We start from the raw sequence: 23,723 nt of genomic DNA, 5'->3' as shown, positions 1-23,723 counted from the left end.
GTATGCTGTGTATGTCGGTGTGTGTGTATGCCATGTGCCGCGCACGACAGGCCGCACCAGCGGCCCAAGGCCCGCCTAGCACTGCGGCCGGGCACGGCCCCGCCCGGCGCCTCGCGGCGTGCCCGCGCCCCCTGCGCGCGCCCGCGGCGAGGGGCGGGGCCAGCGGGCGGGGCGCGCGGGCTGCGGCCGCGCGGAGCCCCCGCCCCCTCCCGCGAGCCGGTGCCACCGTGACGCCGCGGAGGCCGCGCAGGCGCAGGAGCGCCCACAGCGCCTGTTGTATCCGGCCGGCGCCTTTTCTCCGCTCCCCGCCTCCTCCTCCCCGGCCGCCCGTCGCGCCCGCCCAGAGCCGCCGCTGCCTCTGCCGTGCACGGCCTCCCCTTCCTCTCCGCGGTGTGGCCGGCCGGCAACGCCTCCGATCTCCCCCGCGCGCCCCATGAAGCGATGGCAGCGGCCAACTTCGGCAAGATCCAGATAGGGATCTACGTGGAGATCAAGCGCAGCGATGGTGAGCGGGCCGCGGGGGGCGGCGGCCGCGGACACCCAACCCCCCCCCGCACCGTTCCCCGTTCCCCGCATCCCGGCCGGGCGGTGCCGCGCGCGCGGGGCGCGGGGGGCGGGCGGTGCCGCGCGCGCCGGGGCCCATTGTGTGCGCGGGGCCGGGGCGGGGCCACGCCCGGCGCGCGCTGCGGTTGTCAGGGGAGCACGGGCGGGGCCGGGGGGGGCCGGGGGGGCCCGGCGGGGACCCGAGGGGGACCCGCGGGTGGGGCGGCACCGAGATGTGCGAGGTGGCCTTGGCTGCGGGGGTGGGGTGGGGTTTCGGACGTGGGTCGGTGGGAGGGGAGCCGAGGAGCTTTTGGCAGGGAGGAAGGAGGGCCTTCGGGGAGGGGATGAGGTGATGGAGAGAGGGAGGGAGGAAGGAAGGAAAGGCCTTTCGTTTGGAAGAGGTAACTTCTTGTCTGCTCCGGTGCTCTGAAAAATGACACAACGGTAATGCCCTGACAGGAATGCCTTTGGACATTTCCATCACTTGGGAGAAAGCATGATGTTATTATTTCAGATTTTCTTTGTGATTAAAATGTAGGAAGAGTACTTGCTATTTATGCCCGTGAGTTGTAATTTCTTCGTTGGGATCCAGTGTTTCTCGTCTTGCCCAGCTTCTCCTGGTGGGAGGATGTGTGATGCTGTCTGAAAATACATGTGAATCAAGGAGGCGTGTGTGACAGGTTTAGGGTGCTAACTCTTCATATTTGTCTCTGGAGATATTCAAAGCCCACCAGGACGTGTTCTTGTGTAACCTGTTCTAGGTGACCCTGCTTTGTCAGAAGTCCCTTCCAATATCAACAATTCAGTGGTTCCTTCTGCTAGGAGACAACTGACATGGGAAATTGAATCAATGGCAGGTCACTCATGACTTCAGCTCTTGGATTTGAGGGGGAATATGTAATCTGTTCTCAGCCTCTCTGAGATCTGTGAAACCTGCTAAACTGGGGTGGGGTTCTGCTGGGATTTTCTGGAAAGGTTTTGTTGTTGCTGTGTGTTTTTGATTTTTGATTATATTTTTTTTTTCCCTGGGATCTAGAAGCTTGCTAAAGAGTAAGCAGATGTTTCTAAGGGAAGAGAGGTGTGGAGGTCCAAGGCTCTGAAGCTGGCATGGTTCTGTCATGAGGCAGGAAGAAAGCAGCCAACAAGCCTTATGCAGCTCGTCTTTCTTGTGTTCCATGCTGCAATTCAGCCCTACAATAAAATAATGGTTTGTGTTGGCTGGACACTGGATTACACCCAACCCCTCAATTTTTGCCAAATGCCCTGTTTGCCACATGATGAATCTGATCAATCTGGCAATTATTTTTGTAACTCCTGTTCATCTCTGTCTGGGATTTCAGAAAGCCTTGCAGCTGCATCTTGTAAAACTTCTTCTGATGTCTGTGTGAACTCCTAAGAAACACTACTGTTTGGTTTGTATGCCTTCGGAAATTAGGCATGAAAATGCTTCGCTGCTCTTGTTTTCCGCTCTGTAGGTTTGCACACACTTTTTAATATCAGAGGTGATTTTGATAACTCTCAAAATAATACTTATTTTCATTACTATTAATGGTTTATGTATTTTGCTGTATCACAGAAAAAGGTGATGCAGCACATTAAGTACATTACTCTTCAGTAATATGGACTAGGGGGATATCTTCACAGCAGTTGCTCAAACTGTTGGGTTTTGAGAATTTGTTTTGGTCCATGTGTGGGCAAGACTGCAGTGTCATAATTAAGTGGCAGGTCCTAGTTATTGTCACGTGTTCTTTTTTTACTTCGGGACTGGAAGAGATGTCCTGTTCTGGCTCAGGCTGCTGCAGACAAGTGTCAGTCTCTTCCCATTAAACTGTAAGAGAAACTGTCCTAGGTGTGTGGAAAAGAGCATTTTGAGGGATATGTGGGAGGACAGCCAGCACTAGATTGCATTGCCTCATAGAAGGCAGTTTTCTTACCTCAGCTGTGGTTCCACAACAGCGGAAATCGGTCTTGTTGCTGATGACAAGGTGAGGGTCTTGCTGCTTGTCCTTCTGTCGGCTGAATTGTTCCTACAGACTTCCCTCATCCAGTGTGTCTAATGATTTTTTTCTTCTGATTATTTAATACGCTAATTGATGATTTGATTAACTAAACCCAGTAGAAAACTTTTGAATGTGCTAGTTTTCTGCACAATTAGTGTGTTCCAATACCTTACTGAGGGATCTGTGACCCCAGCAGCATCAGTATGTAGCAAATATACATAGTCATAGTCAGGATGACATGGAAATCTTTACATGTGATCTTCTGGATCTGCTCTCCCCAGAGCTGTATCCTAGGAGGAATCAGGGCTGGCTCTCATATCAGCTGCTGTTGGCTGAAAACCATTAGAACTGTTTAGGAAACTTTGAGAGAGGGATGTATTCATATGGGCTTTTCTTTTTACATATTATCTTGTCTGTAGTGAGTCCTTTCTTAAAAATAAAAATTGTTTTGAGAGGTAGAGATAGTAATTCTTTAAGTTTTTCTTACTTACCTCTTTATTTGCTGAATCCAGAGAAGAATACTTTTACTTAGTTAATGGCGTCAGTGAAAAGTATGTGGGTTTTTTCATCTCTCTGCCAGTAATCTTAAACATTCTTTTCTGAATAGAGAGTTTTATTGATTCCAGAAGACTATTTTTCCTGAAGTAAAAAGGAAAGCTAAAAGAAATGCAGTTTTTTTTGGTGAAACGTGCTTGTTACAAGTGAGACCAGAACATTCTGGAAAAAATAAGTCTCATATTCTGTCATTTTGACAAGTTCTAATTAGCCTGAAGTAAAAGATTTATTGTAGGACTGAATAGAAAATGAATGTTGTACAAAAGAAGGACATTGTTCGAAGTCATGGCCAAAAATACATGAAAACCAGTTTGGATAAACCCCTGCATTTTCAAGAGCTGATGTTGCAGAGCTACTTGCTGTTTTTTTTCTCAGTTTGTAAACATTCTTATAACTGTTACCTACAGCTGTAGATAGTATTTATTTTCTATTGTAATAACTAGTTATGTTCATGTATCATAAGAGGTACTAAGTGGTCACCTATTTCAGGTTTTTATAGTAACTTCTGATACTGAAATTTACTGCTTGGTTTAATTTATGCACATTGCTTGGAATATGACTAGTCTGTCTTGGAAATGGGAAAGAACTACTTTGTTTTAGTTTTCAAATGGCTAAGAATCGACTGTATTTCCACTTTTGAAAAGCATGCCTTTTCACATGGAAACTTAGGGCAGTTAGTAGGAAACCAGAAGGTACCTGCCTGGCTCATGGTATTGATCCTGTCCAGAAGATGTCCCTTGTTGAGGTCTAAAGACAGGCATTTTTCTGTTGATTAATTCCCTTTACACAAGTAATAATAGCTTGCTGCTTCATGTGTAAACTTACACCTGTTTCTACACTTCCTGTGCATTATGCCATTAATGGTGACAAAGACCTGTATAATATAAGTATTTGCAGAAAGTAAATATAAGTATTTGTAGAAAATCTTTAATATTTTTTTCTCCATAAATACAGTTTTTTGCTGAACTGCTCTGCATCCCTTTAGTAGGATGGTTGATTTTTTGTTTTTATTTCCTCCATTTCCTCCTCAGACTGTTCCTGCTCTTTGCATATCTGAAATACTACCTAGAAAGGCAGAGAAATAAATTTTGAAAGTGGAATGGGAGAGAGGGAGAGGCAAATACAATTCTTACTTCACTGTGTCAGAAATAACACACAGACATGAGGAGAAGGGACACTATTGTAATTAGGAGACTGACTTAAGATTTGACTGAACCTTCAGGAAAGGAAAAATGCTGAATTTTTAAGGATTAACCATCAAATGGTGTAAAAATAAGAGATCATGAATTTATGCCCATGTTTTTCATAATACAAGAATAGGAGAGCTGTCAGTGTTTGAAGAGGAAAACTTGAAATTGTTAAAAGGGCAAAGGACTAGGTACAGTTATGACATGAAGAGTGTTACCATAGGAGATTGAATCTGGAAGCGTAGCAGTATTTTAGGAAGGTGGTAGGGATATCTAGTTTTATAAGAAAAACTAAAAAAAAAAAAAACAAAACAAAAAACACCAGGAACTGTAAACAGTTTTTCTTTTTCCTGAGTATGTTGTTTAAATAACCTCTTACTGATGTGAGGTAGGAAGAAATCTTGCCCGTGGCTGTGATGTTTTTAATTGCCTACTTAAGAATTTTCTTCGTTTGTGTCTGGAGCAGCTGGAATGGTCATGGTAGGGGATGATCCATTCAGTCTAAAAACCTACTGGGAGCTTCTCGCTGCTTAGTCTTCTAAAACATCTTAGTAGCTGTTTTCACCTTCAGACACAAATGGTACTACATTTTAGCAACAGTCAGGGCTATACTTTGTTTCTTTAAAACTCAGCTTCTGTGAAATTCGTGTTTCTCAGAGTTGGGAGTTCAGTATCGTCCTCTGTGTTCTAGGTAATCTTGTACCTCCATGTACAACTCCCAGCAGCAAGAATGATTTTATAGCAGGAGAGAAGGTTTAATGATGCTATAAAATTTCTGTTCAGGTTTGGGTAGACACCCTATTTTACAAGCTCTTGAGGATAGATTTAAATGGTAATGTGTTTTTACTCTTTCCTTTGGTGACATACATCTATTTGTTCCCTGTGATTAAAGTATTTGTTACCACATTTAAATAATTTCACTGAATTACCTAATCCCTATGTAATATGTACAGATACAGTGTGTCTTTGTAGTTCCATAATAGCCAGAATACACTCATGGTTTCAAGTCTGCTGTTGGTGGTCCAGCTAATGGGTCCAGCATTTAGGCTTATCTGGTGTAGGTTCTCATTGTTACATCCAATGTTTCTCAAGATTTTTCCCTCAAAAAAATTGACAATGAGGATGTGTTAAATTTTCTGTCTCCTTTTTGGAGTCACTTTTTATGTGTTCAGCTTTCATTAAGCCGTGAATTTTCATTGTAACTCACAGATTCTCAGATATGTATGTAGACCTTCTGTATTTTGTGGAAATAGCTTATTTGCAAGATGAATAACAAGAGATGAGTCCTATTCTTCAGAGAAGCTTCTCATCTTTGTTCCATAAGTGTGTTTAATACAACATTATTTACTGGCATTAATGTCTTTAGAGCTGTAGGGGGGAACTAGGATCACACAGCTTGTATTGCATGGTTTTCCCCCAGTAATCATGTTATGGGGCAATCTGTTCTTTATTTAATAGGTAAAGTTTTTGTTCTGTGCTCCCATGCTCTCTGATGGCCTGTTGCATGGGCCTAGCATTGCTTGTCTTTTTTTACGGCTTGATGGATGGAAGACTTCACTGTGCTGCTATGGCACCAAGCCTCACTTTTCCTCTTGTTCATGTGGGACAAGACAATAAGTCATGGGAAAGAAGTCGTGCTTGACTGAAGAGTAAGGTCGTTGCAAAAGTATCTCTTTCTGTTTAGGAAACAGTCTAGCCTTTTGAGGTTTTTTTTTCATATAAACACTTACTGTGGAACAAGGTAGAGAAAAGAGTTTGAGGTATTTACTAGGTGAGCTGCACAAAATCTGTAGCATATTTATTGTGTTGACTTGTGAAGTGTGCTTTGATGGTTTTTTGGGTTTGTTTTTTTTTGTGTTTGAGGAATGAGTAACAGAATGGAGTAAATTAACTTCATTGCTCTGTTACTGTTTAGGTTCTTTGTTTATAAACATTTACTGCTCGTATCATAAAGTGGGATTTTTTTTTTCCCAACTTCTCTTCCTGTCTTATATTTTGTTGGGTTATCTTGTCTTCCTCACCATACTGTATGACAGGATTTGGTATCAGGAGGACAATGCAGTGGTCAACCCGTGGTGACCACTAAAGTATGTTCTCTATTATTATTCACATTTTGTGTATTCCATAGAGGAAAAGAATTCGGTTACTTTTGATGCATTAAAGGTTTTGTTAACTTCATTCTGTTAACTTCAGAATTAAGTTAAATTTTTTATGTGATACAAGAAGTAAGATGTAGAAGTTCACAGTAAGGACTACTAAGTAGCCTTTACCTTCTCCAGTAGTGAGAATGTATATAAAATATAATACGTGGTCAAGCATAGTGGTGTTTGTGATTTAAAATTGAGAAGTTTTAAAGAAGATATTGGATTTTAATAGTCAATTTCTTATTATGCCTCTGTAGCATAGATAAAACTGTTTAGAGGTGTATATGCTTTTAGTGTGTATTCCCTTATGTAGGATATAAGATTTTTGTGTAGCTGCAATACATTCTCTGTTATATCTCTTCATCTATTTCAAAAACACAAAAAAGCTTTAAAATATATGAACAGTTCTTTTTCATTGCTTGAAATCTTGTGTGTGTTTTCCAGACTTACGACTCATGTTTTTTCAGAAGTTTTTTATGTTTTTGTAGATCCTTCTAACAACCTTGTAAAACATTTGCTTGTAGTTGTACATTCCAAACCTTTAGGTTTTACTGTGACTTGGTATTTGGGGTTTTATTTAAATATCTCTCTGTAATGGACTGAATATAGACATAAACCCAGATAGTCCTAGTTATAGTGTTTGGAGAAATTTTTCTTGTGTTTGGGCAGATGTTTCCCTACTTATGTAAGACTGTTAGACACTTTTCATAATAAAATTGGCTACAGTTAGTTTTGACCACTAGGATGTTTAACTTAAGACTCTTTTTCTCTTCCTGCTGTGCTGGAGTTAGCTTTTAGTTAGATGTCTTGTAGGGAAATGAAGATGGGAGGGCAGGGAGCTAAAACTATGACTTGGATATGTCATTTAGAGAGAGGTTGTCTAAAATTGCTATATCCTCAAACCCATTCATATTGTGTGTGTGTGGACACATGTGCTGTTTTCTTTTCCTGCTGGAGTTCCTTTCCTAAAGTATTGCTTGTGGGTACAATATTTTAAAATTTTCATTTTCTGTTGTGTTCCAAATACATTTATAGAGGGGTGATTGTCATGATTTTCCTACACCTTTGGCTTCTGTAGAGAGATCCTTTTAATTCTGTATTGTTTATCCATAAGACAGTGTTGCCAGTGTCTGATAACCTGGAAACATATCTCATATCTCTCTGTTCATATCTCCAAAAGGAATAATAAGGTCAATTTTGACCTTAGAACATTCACATACCATTGATTTGCTGGAAGTCAGTGAATTCATCTACCATTGTTAAATACTTTCCTGATGTGGAGCCCCTGTGAAGGTAGAATAGGGGGCTTGATATTGATCTCTTGTGCCATGCTTCTCTGTGCCTGGTAATTGCTCCAAGGAAATGGTGCTGCCGCAGCGCGTAGTACATCTCAGGCAGCTGTTACAAAGATGGCATTACTATTTCCACTCAAAAACGTGTTCTGCAAAGCTAATTTTGCTGCTTTTGAATTTGGTCATTGCTAAATATATAAAACTGGGGTTTGCATTTGTTAGACAAAAGGCTGTATGTAAAAATGCATTAGATTTACCTTTCCTTGATATGAATTTATCAGGCTATACTTGTGTGCTTTTTTAATGTGTGTAGTGCACTGAACCATTTAGATGAACAGCACATGCTTAGGAGACTTCTGATAACTCTACTATTACTGTCTAAATTCAGTTGTTTCTTGTTGCTAGGAACCCAAGTTAATTTTAGAATTGCTTAAAAGGAGTAGGTAATGGCTCTTAAAGACAATTCTATAAAACTGTGTCTAACCAAAACTTTTTATGATGGTTTTCAAAAATGTGAGTTTTCAATTAAATTTAAGTAAGCCACTCGATCAGTTTTTTCCTTTTGCCTTTTATTAATTGCATCTTGTTTAGCAATACTAGATCTGATACTGTATTTTGACTCTTGAAAGATGGATGGGGGATTTTGTTGCTTTAAAGGCTTGAATGTGGTAGTAGATTTTTTAATTTTGCTTTATTCAATAAACATGCTTTCAGAATAGTTTAGTTTTTATTTAGTGGTGGTTCTTGTTCCATCAGGCATAAGCTGCTTTTGGGTTTCCCAGGCTTCTGAAGGGGACAGTCTGCTGCATTTTCTGCCTCTGATGTAACGCCAGCACCACATAAAACTAATTGGACAATCCCAATCAGTAACAAAGTGACTTGTAGATAACAAAAAGTCTCTTAATTTGTTTTCATTTTTAGTAGTATGTGGTAATTCTGTTCACCTAGTGGAATGTTATTTACTTCCAAGTTATCAGAAATCTCATTGAAGCTGTGCCAAGTTTTCTAAGTTTGATGTTCTCTTGGCTCTCATCAGGCACTTCTAGATTTGTGTAATCCCAGGTATCAGAAGTGTATTTTTAGTCTTTTCTGTTAATTATAAATTGTGTATTTAGGAATTGCTTTCAGTGGATAAGCACATTGGAAGTGTGGGTGAAGGGAGACGCAAGTTTGTCTAAAACTTTCTCTTTAGAAGTGTGGTGTGCCGCATACTTGTGCCCTTGCAGAGTTTGGCTGTAGATATTTTGTTGCACAGGGCAGCACATTTTGCAGTCGCTGAAATGTGTTACTTCTATTCAGTAGCTAAACTACCTATGGAGTTTGAGGAGTATTTCCAGCTGGTCTGTAGAAATGTTTGCACAACTGATCTGTAGAAGTGTTTCATTTATAGAGATGCAGGAATGCATAGTGATGTGCTAATGAGGATCTCTGGCTGTAGGAAGAGGGTAGTGGAAATAAATTCAGCTTAAAAAGTGCATGAACACTTAGATTTTTAAATACTCAGAATTTCTAATTCCACTTTGGGTTATGTTTTCTTGTACTTCTGTCTTTTTATTATTTGAACTTCGATGTAAATTTTGGCATTTTGGTACAATAGGAATTCAGGTGGTGATGAATAATGTCAATATTTTAATCATGACTAGATGATTTTTAAGTTATGATAACCTTTCATCAAACACAGAAGAATTAAAATACTACTTAATGTTTTCTTGTTGGTTTGAACTTTTAGAACCTTGTTAGGCTAAAATACAAGCATTAAATTTGCATGAGAATGAAGTCTTCTCACTTTTGAACTGGAGCAACAGTTGGCAGCTCTGTAATGAATTTAAGTAAATGTACATATTCTTACTAAATATAATTTTGTGAAGTAAAGGGGAAAAAAGCTCCAACAAAAACAGACTGTGATGGGATGGGTCATGAAAAGCAAAGGGTACCATTTTGAAAATATCTGTAGAAGGTGCTGTTAAAATTTTTCTGTATGATGCAGGAAGCTGTTGCTTTTAGGCAAGTATGGTTAGCTTCAGAGAAAGTAGAAAAAACCCTCAAAAGCAGGTCTTGGCCATTTATTCAAACAATAAACAAAAAGAAAAAGGAGGAAAGAGAGGGAGAAGACTGGCCAAGTCACGTGAACCTTTTGCAGATGATATTCACCAAACTATTTTAATCTACCACAATCTTAAATCCTGTTACTAAACAAAATTCAACAGCCACTAAACCCAAATGCTGTTTGAAAGACTGTCTAGGTTACCAGTCAGTAACTAAGTACCAGTGTTTGACTGAGCTGTTAACTCAGTCCACACACCTCTACCCCTGGTAGGATGGAGAGGAGAATTAGAAAAAAAAAAAAATTAAAACCTCTAGGTTGAAAAAAGAGCAGCTTAATGATTGAATAATAATAATAATAAAAATAATAATAGTAGTAGTAGTGGTAAAATTAGTAACATAATTGTGACGAAAAGGGAGAACAATAGGAGAGAGAGAAACAAATGCCAAAAAATGCAAGTGATGCAAAGGACAAGATCTCACGACCTGCCGATCGTGAGACCGGCAGCCTGTCCCTGTGCAGCAAATTGGACCCTCCCAGCCAACTCACACCAGTTTATATACACGTCTAGGTATGGAGTGACAGGATCATAGAATGATTTGGGTTGAAAAGAACCCCAAAAAATTATACACTACCACCATCTCATTACTCCTGGTTCAGGTTAACTCTCCTGGTTATGCTTCCTCTCAGGCTCTTGTCACCTACTCACTGGCAGATCATGGGACACTAATATGTCCTTCATTTGTGGCAAGCACTAACTAGTGACAACCAAAGCAGGAGTGTGTTACCAACATTATTCTCTTTCTGTGTTAAAAACACAGCAGTATACTGGCTGCTAGGAAGAAAGATAACTATCTGAGTCAGTGCCATACTAGGACATACCTGAACTGAATCTAAGTTTGCTTACATGTCAGAAATGTAATGAAATTTATACTAAACACAGAGGGCCTGGATTTGCAAAAATACATGAGGAAGTATTCTGAGAGTAACTTTAGGAAGCAATTTTAGAAGTTTATAGAAGCTGCCTGCAAAATTATGCAGTGGTCTCCGAAGAAGACTAATGCACAAAAATATGTCAAATTATATTCAGTTTTACAAAACTATTAAAAACCCCACAAACGCATAAGATACTGAACTATCCCTGCAAAGTGTTTGCAAGTTATCAACTCATTGGACAGGTAGAAATATTATCAGGAATTGAATGGAAACCTTCACTTATGCAGCATCAGTAAAAGAAAAATTTGCTAGAGAATAGCAAATATAGTCCTGTTATTTATTGGTGTCTTGTTCTCATTTGAATAATATTTGCATTGCTGCTTAATCTTTCTTAGATATGAGAACTGGAGGGGGTTGGTATGGACTCTGGGAGGGACTAGCAGGTGCTGGTAAACTTTGCAGGTGTTTTGGAAATTGGTAGATTATTATTGTTTCATTTTGGGGATTTTTTACACTTTAAAAGGGATATTGCTGTGTGCATATGTAATCAAATTTTTACTTTATGAATGGTGAATGAGAACTTTCCCCTTCTCTCCTTAAAAGACTTACTGAAATTGGAAAAAGCTGGGTTTTTTTAAAATTTTCTGAAGTATTTTTGCTTTTTGGGGAGGTTCTTCAGTCTCCTTTCTACTTATGGTACTTGCAGTAAGCTCACCACTTCTGTGTGAAGTATGCTAGTGAATCAGATGGGTGGTTCATCTAGCCCAGCAATCAGGGCCTATTTAGGGAACCAGATCATCTTTGTCTCTTTCCAAAGTCTTTGTCTTCCCCCACTACGCAGAATTATATCTAGGATGTTAGAAGTACAACTTTCTCTAGTTCTAGCAATTTGTAGACCAGTTGTCTGTGGATTTATTGAATACCTTTTTGACCAGACTTATACTGCCTGACTCTTGCAAACACAAGATCGAGAAGTTCCCTGTTTTCTGCATATAAAAATACACTACCACTTTCATCTGTCTGTTACCCATGCCTTAAGAGACCACTCCCAGCTTTAGTGTTGCAGCTTTTGGTCAGTAATAGTTTTCACTCATTTTGTCCTTTATGATTGTAAGGCACAACCAAGTCCACCCTCAGTGTTCTCCGTAAAAGTGCAGTCTTTACCTACTTAATATCCTTTTTCTCTTTGTTTTCTTAGTTGTCCTTCCTTTAACCTCCTCTAATTCCACTACATATTTTTTGTGGTGTGTCATAGCACTCGAGATGTGTGTTTACCAAAGTCTTATTTATATTTTGAAAAGGGCACTTGCTTTTAAGTTTCAACAGCTTTTTTTGTCATTGCAGGTGGATGTTTAGGCAATGATGTTTTGAGAGAGCTGTGTCAACTAAAGGATCTCTAGACCTGTAACTTCTTGTTCCATATTCAGCATTATAAAGCTGTAATTACGGTTTCTCTGGATGTGTTATCTTTCCTTTAACATTTGTCTTGGGTTGAAAGATAAGTGTCTGCTAAGGAAAGCAGGAGCCTCCCTTGGAATGGAAAATATGACCCCCTTCCCTCCAAATTATTATAACTTCGAAATTAAGGAGCTTTCAGGCCAAGAGATGAGAAAAGGGATAACAGTTCTTTAGTAGTGTGTGTGTGTATGTATAACAAGGCAAAGAAACAATAACGGCAGCAACAACAAACAAGAACAGAAAACCCAGTAAAGTCTCTGCGTCTGTAGCCTCTTCCCCTTTGGTGCAGTTCCGGTCACAGCCGGCAGGGGCGCTGCCGGCTCCGGGCGGGGCAGGGTGTGCGATGACTCCCCCGCGCTGCAGGGGGCGCTGTGCCGCAGCGCCAGCCGTCTCCCTCCCGTGGTAATGGCGGATGCAAGCGGGAAGGGGCTTCTTTACACACCCCCAGTGGCAACCTATCCCAGTGCCCATCCAGATAGCGAAAGGAGCTGCAGCAGGAACCTCAGAGTGGTGACTAGAATGCAGGGTGGGTTCACCCTGAGCGGTGACTAGAATGCAGGGTGGGTTCACCCTGGGCAGCAAACTGCAGGAACTCTGCAGTTGCAGCTGGAACCACAGGGCATCCCGGCAGGCAAGGGATGTGTGGCTACAGTGTAGTGAAAAACGGGGAGTGGTGGCAGGGGAACTGGATAGATAGAGGCAGCCTGACTCCCGAACAGGGCAGGGACAGGGGCTTGGGGATCCTGGGATTTCCCCTGAGGCATCCCAGCAGATGGTGAAGGATCTTTTTATTTTCAGTGAGGAAGGGTGCCAAAAATGTCGCAGTTCAGTGGCTGCTCTCACCCACAGCACCAAAAGCAGGGTAGGGCTGGGCTTCCGCAGCAGCAGCAAGTTCCCGCGCTAAACAGCAGCTCTACCGTCCCTCTCCCGGAGAGCAAGGCACCTAGGAGCTGTGCCTAGTCCCTTTCCCACCACCGCCCCCCACCCCCCCCCCCACGCCCAATTCTCCCTGTATCTCAGCTCCTCAGAGAGAAAGTAGTTACTCCTTTTGTCTCTAAGTACTGATCGTTATTGTTTCTTGGCAACAAAAATGGGAGAAAATTCCTCTAGAAAAAGAAAACAAATTGAAGAAATCATAAACCCCAACAGTGTTGAAGCTCATCTGCCACTTTTTTCTGTACTCCCATTTATTTGGGATGACTCTTTTGGAGTCATCTCCCTACCCAAAAAGTTGTCTTGTCAAAGGATCAGATGGCAAATTCAGTGTAATGTAGTGTTACTAAACACCAGGCTCAAGATGTTTGTAAGGTTGTAGATAATGTTGTGAAAGGCCTATATAATAAAAGAAAACATGCTTCTCTTTCTGGATGCCCTACTTCATTACTTGTTTGCATACAATCTCTTTGTACAGAGGATTAGAGTAGTTCACATTTTGAACTGTTCTGGCTATGAGTTTATCTTGCACCTCATTTTAGCCTAGTGTCCTAGTACAATGATATTTCTCAATGCACATGTACTAGTTCACTTCCAGGCTCCCATCTCAAATGAACCCAATGACCTGCCTCCTAGAGAAAACCTGAACTCCTGTGTCTTATTCTTGAGAAGAGGCCTGAATTGCATCATTTTGTCTGTCACTGCTTGGGCAGTCTTTTATTTTAGTAAGCATCACACTTTCATATTGTTGTGCATGTGGGTGGACATGCAGCACATGCAGCTTATTCTCTTGAAGGCATCATTGTAGGTGATTGCAATGCACTTTTCATGTTTTTGTGTAAGTCAAGTTGAATTATGAGGTCTTGATACTCTGTATGTATCCCTATAGATACCATTTGGGACCACGGGTGCATCTGTAACAAGCATTCAGTTCAAATAGTAAATGGACTTTGGACACAAATCTTCTGATCATATTTACTTCCTTTTGCTGTGCTTTAGTTGGCAGAAAATTCCTTTTGGATGAAATGTAACTGGAGGGTACGTGCAAGAGAAGCACACGATGCATGCTGGCAAAGGGTATTCAGCCTGTGGTGCTAGACCAGTCCTGCGCAAAACACACAGTATGAATGGCTCATCCCAAACACCACCAGCTTTTCTCTGCAGACCTCTCTGCAGCTGTTGCAGGAGTGTGCTACTTGCTTCCACAAGAACAGCTGAGGGACCTGAGCTGAGCACTAAAGTGCTGTACATTCGAGCAATATGCCATGAAAGATGCTGGGTCAGGCAGCTATGAACATGAACCGACACTGTACCAGTTGTCTTAGGTTTTCTCTCCACAGTGTGGTATGGAAGAAAGGCACAGAAAGGATTTTCAGGACAGGAATTTTCTCTTACATCCTAGTTTTGTCTGATGCTTGAGAGTGAAGATGTTGGTCATGGATTATGCCATGCTTCAGTAAGACCATGACACAATCTACCTTGACAGCAAATGCTAGATCCTTGTCTGAGTTCCTTCCCCTCTCCACAAAGAGAAAGGCTGTTGTGGTAACCCAACAAAAAAACCAGCATAAATGAATAGAAAGATTTTAGGCCATGGAGCACCTGGTGAGTGCATCAATATCCATTTCAGAGTAGATTACAGTTCATTCTGCTTGATCTTGCACTAAAGTAAATGGAAAAATTAGAAATCAAATAGAATCATTCATACAGGAATGTACAGTACCTTGACTAAAATTAGTAACAAACACTGGAGGACAGATACTGAAGAGCTCTTAGTCTCTGTGTCCCAAATTAGCGTGATAGAGATGAAGCAGGTTAGTATTATGTTGAATCCTGGAGCTGAGTTTGTGGTGACCTGAGTTTGTTCATGCCAGAGCATCAGGGTAGCAGAGGCTTTATGTAGCACTGCCAGTATTGACCATTTTGTGAAAGTAAGCCATAAATTGCTCTGAATTTAATGAACTGTTTAGTAGACTATGAAAAATGATTCAGATTAACACAAGAAAGACAAGGTGCTTAAGACAGGTGATGATAGTTTACCTAGTAATTTTTAACTAACAACTCCCGGGATCAGTTTTGCGACTGGATGGCTAATTTTCCACATATATTACAGTTATTAATTCCTGGTCATAACACAGAAAGTAACGCTGCTTTTGGGAGGCTTCATTACTTCACTAGAGTGTGATTATCATATATCTGGAGATGTATGTTGTGCCAGAACATTGAGAGGTGTTTAACCTCATCTAAAATACAATAGAAGACTAAGTAGAGAAGATAGTACAGCACAGGAGCGCTGTAGGATTCTACACCATGTACTCATCTGCACAATTGATGTTCCTCCCGTTAACCCCTCCCAAAGTCTTGTCAATTGACTCCTTCTTTGCTTCCAGTGGCGGAGATCACTTTCTTACATCTTGATTGGAGGCCAGGTTTTGCTATTGAGCCAACCCTCCCAAATGCCTTGACTTCTCAGGCCATCCTGTGATAACAAGACAAAGGGGAGGGGGAAACGTAACTATACATCTACAAAATTTCTCTTAACATATAGTTAATATTTGCCCTTTAATTGTGAGAGTCAACCGTTGCTTTACTCATCTGTGACCAAGGAATAGAGCAAGACAACTGTGGTTAAAAGTGGCACAAACTGAACATACTGTTGCTACAGATTAGGAGATCATAAAATGTAAATAATGGGCGTAAAATGTAAAAAAAATGATGGGTGTAAAACCTTCATATTCTCGCTAGTCACAAAGTAAGTGAAGTAAGTGAACACAATGTGAAGTGCCAAGAGGAAAAGGAAGTGCCATTTCAGAATTGCTGTTATTTGGGAATGAGTGCTCCTGTAGAAAGTGATCTGGCGCTTCTCTGGGATATTTCATCGCTTGGTTGATGGTATTGGAAAAGCAGATACTCTTAAAAGACTGAAACAGGTAGAGATAGTGCTTGTTACAGGTATGTTTGTAAAAGCTATAAAAGAGAGCATAGAATACTAAATGACTGTGAGTGCATGAAATCTTTTAAAAAGTTTGTAAATATTGACATCAAAGTGCTAGTTTTCAAACATTTCAAGGTGAAATGTTTTCGGTTTATTGACAATTTTGTAGGGATTTATAACAGCATGACTCAAAGGCATATGACTCAAAGGCACTTCTTTCCAAATAATTTTTTCTGTGGGTAGAGTTAGTAAGGTAAGAGCTCACCTACTCTTAAAAGTGATAGCATGACTGGCATGGTACAGCTGAGATAACTTGATGGTAAGTATCAGGGTATCAGTGCATCTGTTGGCATAATAATAGGACACTTTGTTATGAATTCAGCTGCCTTAGTAACATGTATCCTGTTTAGTAACTTGTTCCTCTCTGACACTAGCACCTCCAGAGGCAATATGTAGTGTAAACTTCCCAATGCCACCATGATGAGATGCTATTGAAAACCTTTTGTAAAGCCAGTGGTATTACTGCCATTGATTTCACTGGCAGTTGAAGCATCTGAAAGCAAATAAAGACAAGATGTTTTAAGCAGAGATTTTTAATATAAAATAATGCCCTTTGAAATGTGCTTAAAAGGGTATTAATACCCTGCCCCCAAAAGAAACTGGATCTGCCTTGAAGGGAAATAAAAAACAGTGTTCCTGTAACTGGGGAAACCACAGAAAACTTGTTTTGAATGTAAAGGGAAACTTTAGAGATCAGCCTGCAAAATGCAACGTCAGCAGAAAAACCCACCAAATCACAACATGACAAGATAGAAAATTATTAGAGAAGCAAAAACCACAAAAGCAATGTGCGTTTGCAGCTCTGAGTAACTTTTTTAGAGGAGGTGCTTCAGTATGAATAGCTAACAAGTTCTGCTAGGCTGAACGCAGTCAGTTGTGATTTAGTAGTTTGGAGTGGAGTGGCTTGTTAGTGTTGGATGGATGGGAAACCAAGAAGTCACTTATGTCCTGTTTGCTATATGAGGAACATTAGATGTACTATTTGTATTTTGAAGCTAAATGTTATACACAGCTCAGTCACATGTCGGTGTATTGTTTATTTCTCCCCTCCTCATTTCTTTGTGGACTGCCAGTAATATCTGTGAACTCTGTTTTTCTAAAGCGCTATACTTGCACAGAAATTACCTACATACCTAGCTTGGGATATTTCTGAGTTTGGTAAGTTTTTATGTAGAGACAAAGATTAAGTTTAAACCTGGAACATACAGGCAGGAGTGAGAAACTTGATTTGGGTAATATTACTTTCAGTTCTCAAAATCCCTGTGTCTTACATTGTAGATGTTTACAGAGATGATAAGATGTGGTTGTAACATATATGTTGTATGAAGGACTTGAGTATTGCTGTGATAATTTAGATAATGCAACAAAATGAATTGGTAGCAGCTAGGGATGATTCACAAAAATAAATATTAAGATATGTATTTAATTAAATTATATATTATTTTTAGTATTGAAGAACTTGCTTTAGAATATTAGTGGGGACTGTGCATGTTTAATGTCCATTCCATGCAATGATAACACTGTAACTAAGGTAACAGACAAGACAATAAAGAAGGCTGGCAAAGCTGAAATAAATTTGTATGATTAAGTCAAACAAAAGTTGTTTAAAAGTAGTAGATATAATGAAAATAAAATATGATATGCACTTGTTTGTGGATAATGAAACTTTAAAACAAATAAAATAAATACGTTTGGTGTTGTGGAGAAAGTAGCATCAGTCAGCAGTAACTGCCGGTTTTTCCTTGAGGGATGAGCAGCAGGGACTGTCTGTGTAGTGCAGGGAGGGCTATGACAAGCAATGATTTGTGTGAATAGGTACATCCTCATAGTTGACACTGATGGAGACACCAAGCCAGGAATTCTCTTTTTCCTTGAGATTCTTTCCTTGAAGTTTGCTACAGGCATTATTTGGTGATTTTTTTCACCTCCTTGAGATCTGTGAGAGCAGGAAAGCTCTTCCACCAGAGTTGCTAGGAACTGGAACTTGTAGCACAGAAGAGAATTTTCTGGACTGCAATAATTCTGTCTGGTATGTGCTGCTTCTGTATTTGTATCCTCATGCTTCTTCTGTATTTGAGTTTATATTACTTAAAAGACAATAAAGAAAATTGTGCTTTTCACAATTTTAATTTTTGGTTATCAATTGACAGAGGGTGAAGGTCAGTCATGTCTAGATGTCTCTAGATGAGGTAACATTCACATTAGTCACTCAGGACCATGAATAGCAAAATCACGGCAATTTCACAAATGTGTATTACAATCTCTTAAGGCATGAGTAGCTTCTGTTGCAGGGGTCATCCTCAGCAAGACTGTAGTAGGTGTGAAATTGTAGTATAATTTTGCATTCACCTAATCTGTTGATGCACTTAAAAAAGCTAAGTGTTTGGCTGATGACCCACTGCCCCAGCTAATATAACACATGAAGTTCCTGAAGATGTGGCAAGTACAAGGGCCATAAGGTGAGCAAGCCCCTAGTCAAGGTGGGGTCTTAAGATTGCTACAGCCTACTTCTGCTAAAAATAGTTTCCTGTGTTTGTGCTGCCAAGACTTAGACTATATGATGGTCATGATGTAACACTGCAGGGTAGGGTGCTCCTACTGTTTTTTGGGGGTGGAATGAGAGTATCGTAGTTGAAATTATGAACCTCTCTTCTCCGTAGCCCAATCCAGAGCCTATAATTTTTAATTATTACAGCTCAAAGCTGTTTCTAAGATTTCATAAAGCTTGTGTGCATGAGATGTGTGAGTACAGCATTTTTTAGGGCAGACACTCTTCAGTTATGTGGGTGGGTGGGGAAATAGAGCTGTGGTCTAGATCTATTTCTTGAGAAAATACAGAGGAGTTTGTCACATGCCAGCCACTGCTGTAGTCCAAACTGTAAACACCAATCCATGTTTCAGACTGATAAATTTTGTTTCTGGAAAATAGTAGGAAGATGAAAGGGCCATGGCTTTATTACTCTGATTGCTCTCTGCTTCAAAATTTTGGTGGTTTGGAGAAGCTTGGTAGGTTTGAAAATGTTTTCTTTCCTTAGAGGTAAGGATCTAAGTACACTTGGTATTTGCAATAAGTTGGCATTGCTACCTAGGCTAAGGCTTAATTAAACTGATTTAGCTCTGGTTATTTGCTTTCACTGCTCTTCCTGAACCTTTTTGTGCACCACTAGCCACCATAAAACTTTCATAATAGAGATTTATATTGTATGTCTGCAGATCAGATCAGTATGCTTGCTTCCTTATATTTGTCAAGTGTTTATCAGGTACCTAGGAAGAAGGGGAATGGGGAATTGATGTTTTTCACTTGATTGGAGTGAGAATTGTAATGTCTGTGTATTTAAGATTGTAAAGCATTGTCATCACACGTTTTTCTGTTGTACTGCTGTACTGGCAGCAGTATTTTTTGGTCACTAGAGATTAGCCAGATATCACATGCTGTATGACAGAATATACTTACCCAAATAATTGTGTTTTCAAATAACTTCTCTATTAGTTTTGAGACTCGTAGAATCATAGAGTATGCTGAGTTATAAGGGACCTGTCAGGATTTTCTAGTCCCAGCTCCTGGCCCTGACAAGGGACATATGACAAAGAGTCACAGCCTGGGCCTGAGAGTGTTGTCCAAACACATCTTAAACTCAGACAGGCTTGTTACTGTGACAGGGAGCCCTACAGAAAGGGAACAGCTTGTCAGAAAAAGAAAGTTGCTTGTGATTTGAATTCTAATCATGCGAGGAGAGGCACTAGAAGTTAAGGAAATGCCAAGTGAAGAGTTGTTGTATCAGCTCTACTTCTCTTGATTTTAAGGTGAATCTTCTTGAATTACTTTTTACTTCTTCAGCTTATAATGCTGATTCATGTTTACATGGACATGCTTATATGTCAAATTTTGATACCAGCTCTTGAAAGTGTACCAGAAATTAGGGTTGCATTGAAACACTCTGCCAACTGGCTCCTACGTTTTAGCATTTGTAGCTTGGTCTTGCTTTATATGCTAGACGAGGTTTATGCCAGCCTAATTGGTTGCTGGCATTCCTGAATTGCCCAGCTGCTGTATTCAGCTGTGTACCAGAAAAATATAATGGAATACTGTTTCCAGAGAGCAAGAGGCAATTGTAAAAATGTAAATGCTTTATCTGGCACTTCAATAACATGTAAACTTTTAGTAACACAAAGAATTTTTAGGAACAAATTGTATGAGTACATTGCCAGTTTAAATACTGTGGTGAACATTTTCTTTTTAAGCTTAGAGTATTTGGAAGATGGACATAACTTCTATTTTTGTTAGTGTGTGGGTTTTTATGGTTTTTTTTCTGCCCTGACTTTCTTGGCCAGGGAAGGGATGAAATCTGGCAGAGATGGAAGATTTATTGTGATTCTTTTGTTACGGCATGCTGGCTTACTTTGTTTGTTAGAGTGTGGGGTATTTTCTGTTCATTTATCAGCCTGCTTTGATCTCTTCTCACTCCTTATGGCACACATGAAACCTTTTTTAAATATTGTTCTCTGTCAAAAGTAACAGAGCACAGAAACACATAGTAAACTTATATGGTGGCTCTGTTACTATTTGCAGGCTGAATAGTCGGTGATAGTGTCACAGGTTTCAGCTGCGAATAGTGGTTTTCTTCAAAATTTTAAAAATTTGGTGATGTACTAAGTATTACTGGAATATTGTATCAAATATGTTTTACTAAACAGATATTTTTCATACATTGTATTTTGTTGCAGACAGGTAAAAGATGTTATAAAAGAAAGGTCTTATAAAATATGGATTAGGCCCTGCTACTTCAGCTAACAATAGCTTGCAAGTTCCCAGGCAAAGCAGTCCTGGGAATGTGAGTTCATTAACACAACAGACTACTACTTGTGGGTGAAAAACAAGGGCACCTGTAATAATAAGGGATCTGTCTCATGAGAATCAATAGAAAAAGTGTGTAAACTAATTAAAAATAAAGAAGTTTGATAGATATTCAAAATACTATGTACTGACCAATGAACTAAGTATGAGTGTATTTTCAGCCAATAAGAGCTGACACAGTGCTTTCTGATAATCCCATAAAATATGACCTATACAGTAAAGATGGGCCTTTTCCTGCATGAAGAAAATGAAGTCTCGGCTGACTTATTACAACACTTTTTCCTCTTGATTCTGAATTGGTAGCTGGGCCAGGCCTTAAAAAAGCAGCAGAAGAGTATACCAACATAAGCTTAAATTCCCACTTCCCAGAGTTTTTGTGTCCTTGCAGCCTGGTCTCAGCACACTCTTTGCAGAAGAGGCCGGAGTGGCATTAGTACAGGAAGATTGCAGCTTCTGTTGCTACTTTGCTGAAGGACAAGACAGCTCATTGAAACAGTTCTACAATAGTATTTTTGCACAAAATTAAGTCCCTAAAGGTTATTAACTGTTGAAATATTAATGAAGGAGGTGTATGCAAGATGGTGAGAATGGTGCTCCGGAAGCCCAAATGGAAGGGTTTGTTCAGAAAAAGCATGGGTCAGGGAAATAAAAACAAGAGAATGCCAGAGGACAAAAACTAAGTGAAGCAAAAAGGAGGGGCTTTGTATTTAGAATATTAAAAACCTACTTAACTTGCTTTAGTGTGGGAGTGACTGGTATGCTTTGGGCCAGGAGAAGCAGGGAGGTTGTAAATGCCTGTGTAATGTGTGCTGCCGGTGAGGCAAGTGCTGCAAATGTGAAGGTGATGCTGCCCAGGGCTGCTGATTGCTCTGCAAGTTCCTGAGCACTATACCTCTCCTGAGCTGCAACTGGTCTCTTCCTCCACACACTGTGAGACAATACAGGGATTTGCTGTTACCTTCTGTGATGCTTCCCTGTATTCTCCCTTCTTACTAAATCTTATCTAGACGTGAATGTTTAGGCACCCTTTGTAACAGAAGAAATATTAAAGGTATATGTTTGTTACTCTCACTGTTATCTGAGATAATTTGGGATATCATTTAAGGTTTTTGTTTCTGGCCCTCTGTGGGCCCTAGAAGGCTGAGATTGTAAAAACCCTTTATTTTTTTTGGTTTTGGAAAACTGTCAAATTGTGACTGAAGTGGCTAAAACAAAAAGTTGAAACAATCAATGGAGCAGAAAACTAAAGGGGATTTGTGGGGTGAATAGCTTTAAAAAAGAAGAAAAAGTGCAAGGCAGAGAAGGCCCAGACTGAAGTATCTCTGCTGATTGTGCTGCATTTTACCCTGAGCAGGTGCTCAGCAGCAGTAGCAGTAGCAGCAGCATATGCACAACTGCTGCAGGATGGTCACTTATGCTTTGGGAGCTGCACATAGTCCTAGGGGGTGGCTCATGGCAGGTGGACCAAAGGATTACTTCATGATACAGACCTTGTTACAGGAGGGTGTGCGAGGAGCAGTTGCTTTGGATTCGTGTTCTTTAGAAACCTCAGTTCTTGGTACTTGAGGGCAAAGCAGGGATGTGAAATCAATGTGACACTTGGGTCTTGATCTTTTTGTGTCAGTGCATGGCTGTCCTGCTCTTCCAGTTGCTCTTCTGTACTGTGCATAGGAAAGAGGCCATAAGAGATTGCGTTGTACTATATATTTTAGAAGAAAAATCCTTATTCCTACTGAAGGTTTACTGGTTTTATCTTACTCTGTGGGGGGCTTGCTTCCTTTGGGTCTTGCGCTGGAGAAGTCAATGCAAAAGCATCTTAAGCTCAGCAGTCTGTGTAAGTAGCTCTTTCTAAAATAATGGTTTGTGTTTTTCCAGGCAGTTTAATTTTAGTTGAACTACCACCTGATTGTTGCCTATAAAAAATGAGTATCAGAACACAATTTCAAAGGGATTAATTTCAGTGTTGAGATGTCTGATGTTGTATCAGTCTAGAAGGGGGGCCAAACGAGCCTTTATGAAGTGCACCTAAGGGGCCTTTAGCACCCGTGGGAATATTCTGGTATTGAAATTTTCTGTTCTCAAGGAGAGAGAGTCTAAGTGGTGTGGCTTTCCTGAGAGGTTCTGTTTACTTACCACTTGATTTTCTATTGATAGTGCTTTTCACTTGGATGCTGACTGTCCCATTACAGCCTGCACTGGTGGATCAGATCTGAACCACTTCACGCTGTGTGGCCTACAATCACCTTCTTTTTATCACTTCATTTTTTTCAACCATCTTCTTCCTACCTCTCTCTGTATGACTAAGTGCAGGGATGAAAATGTATTCTGGAGATTATTTCCACCAGTTAATAAATCACCTTGTGTCTGCTTTCTAGGCCGAATTCACCAAGCTATGGTAACATCTCTAAATGAAGATAATGAAAGTGTAACTGTTGAATGGATTGAAAATGGGGATACTAAAGGGAAAGAGGTAAGCTTATTTATTTAGAACATTAAAAAAAAAAGTGTAATCTGTGTGAATATTACTTGGAATTCGTGCTGGAAACAAAAATTAAACATAAATCTTATTTTACTTCATGATTCTTTGCTTACAGACTGTTTTGTGCAGAAAGTATTGAGTACATTGTTTTCTACTGTAAATTTGAATTCCTGAGCTCTGTGTCATAGCTTTTAGACAGTTGTTTTCATCTCTTGGTTTTGAACCAGAGTACAAAGGCTGATTTTGTTATCCAGTTTTTACAAGTAGAAAAATCATATTTTTAAGAGGGAGAATGACACACA

The 23,723-nt window shown here is 40.1% G+C and overlaps 1 protein-coding gene across 3 annotated transcripts in view; it reads left to right on the top strand.

The window, feature by feature from the left end:
• Positions 1-270: 270 nt before the first annotated feature.
• KIF2A (kinesin family member 2A) overlaps positions 271-23,723 on the top strand; it is a 56,126-nt gene continuing 32,673 nt past the window's right edge. For 2 of the 3 annotated variants that reach the window (XM_050986668.1, XM_050986667.1), the window contains exons 1-2: positions 272-505; positions 23,318-23,412. In XM_050986668.1, coding sequence (XP_050842625.1) covers positions 442-505; positions 23,318-23,412 — 159 coding nt within the window. In that variant the 5' untranslated portion in view covers positions 272-441. Of the gene's footprint in view, positions 506-23,317; positions 23,413-23,723 lie in introns of all 3 variants that reach the window. The other variant, XM_030236707.2, reaches the window with a different exon arrangement.

The sequence above is a fragment of the Serinus canaria genome, chromosome Z, assembly GCF_022539315.1.
Source record: "Serinus canaria isolate serCan28SL12 chromosome Z, serCan2020, whole genome shotgun sequence".
Classification (NCBI taxonomy): domain Eukaryota; kingdom Metazoa; phylum Chordata; class Aves; order Passeriformes; family Fringillidae; genus Serinus; species Serinus canaria.
The sequence above is the reverse complement of the archived record's forward strand: the minus strand, read 5'-3'. Positions and strand labels throughout refer to the sequence as shown.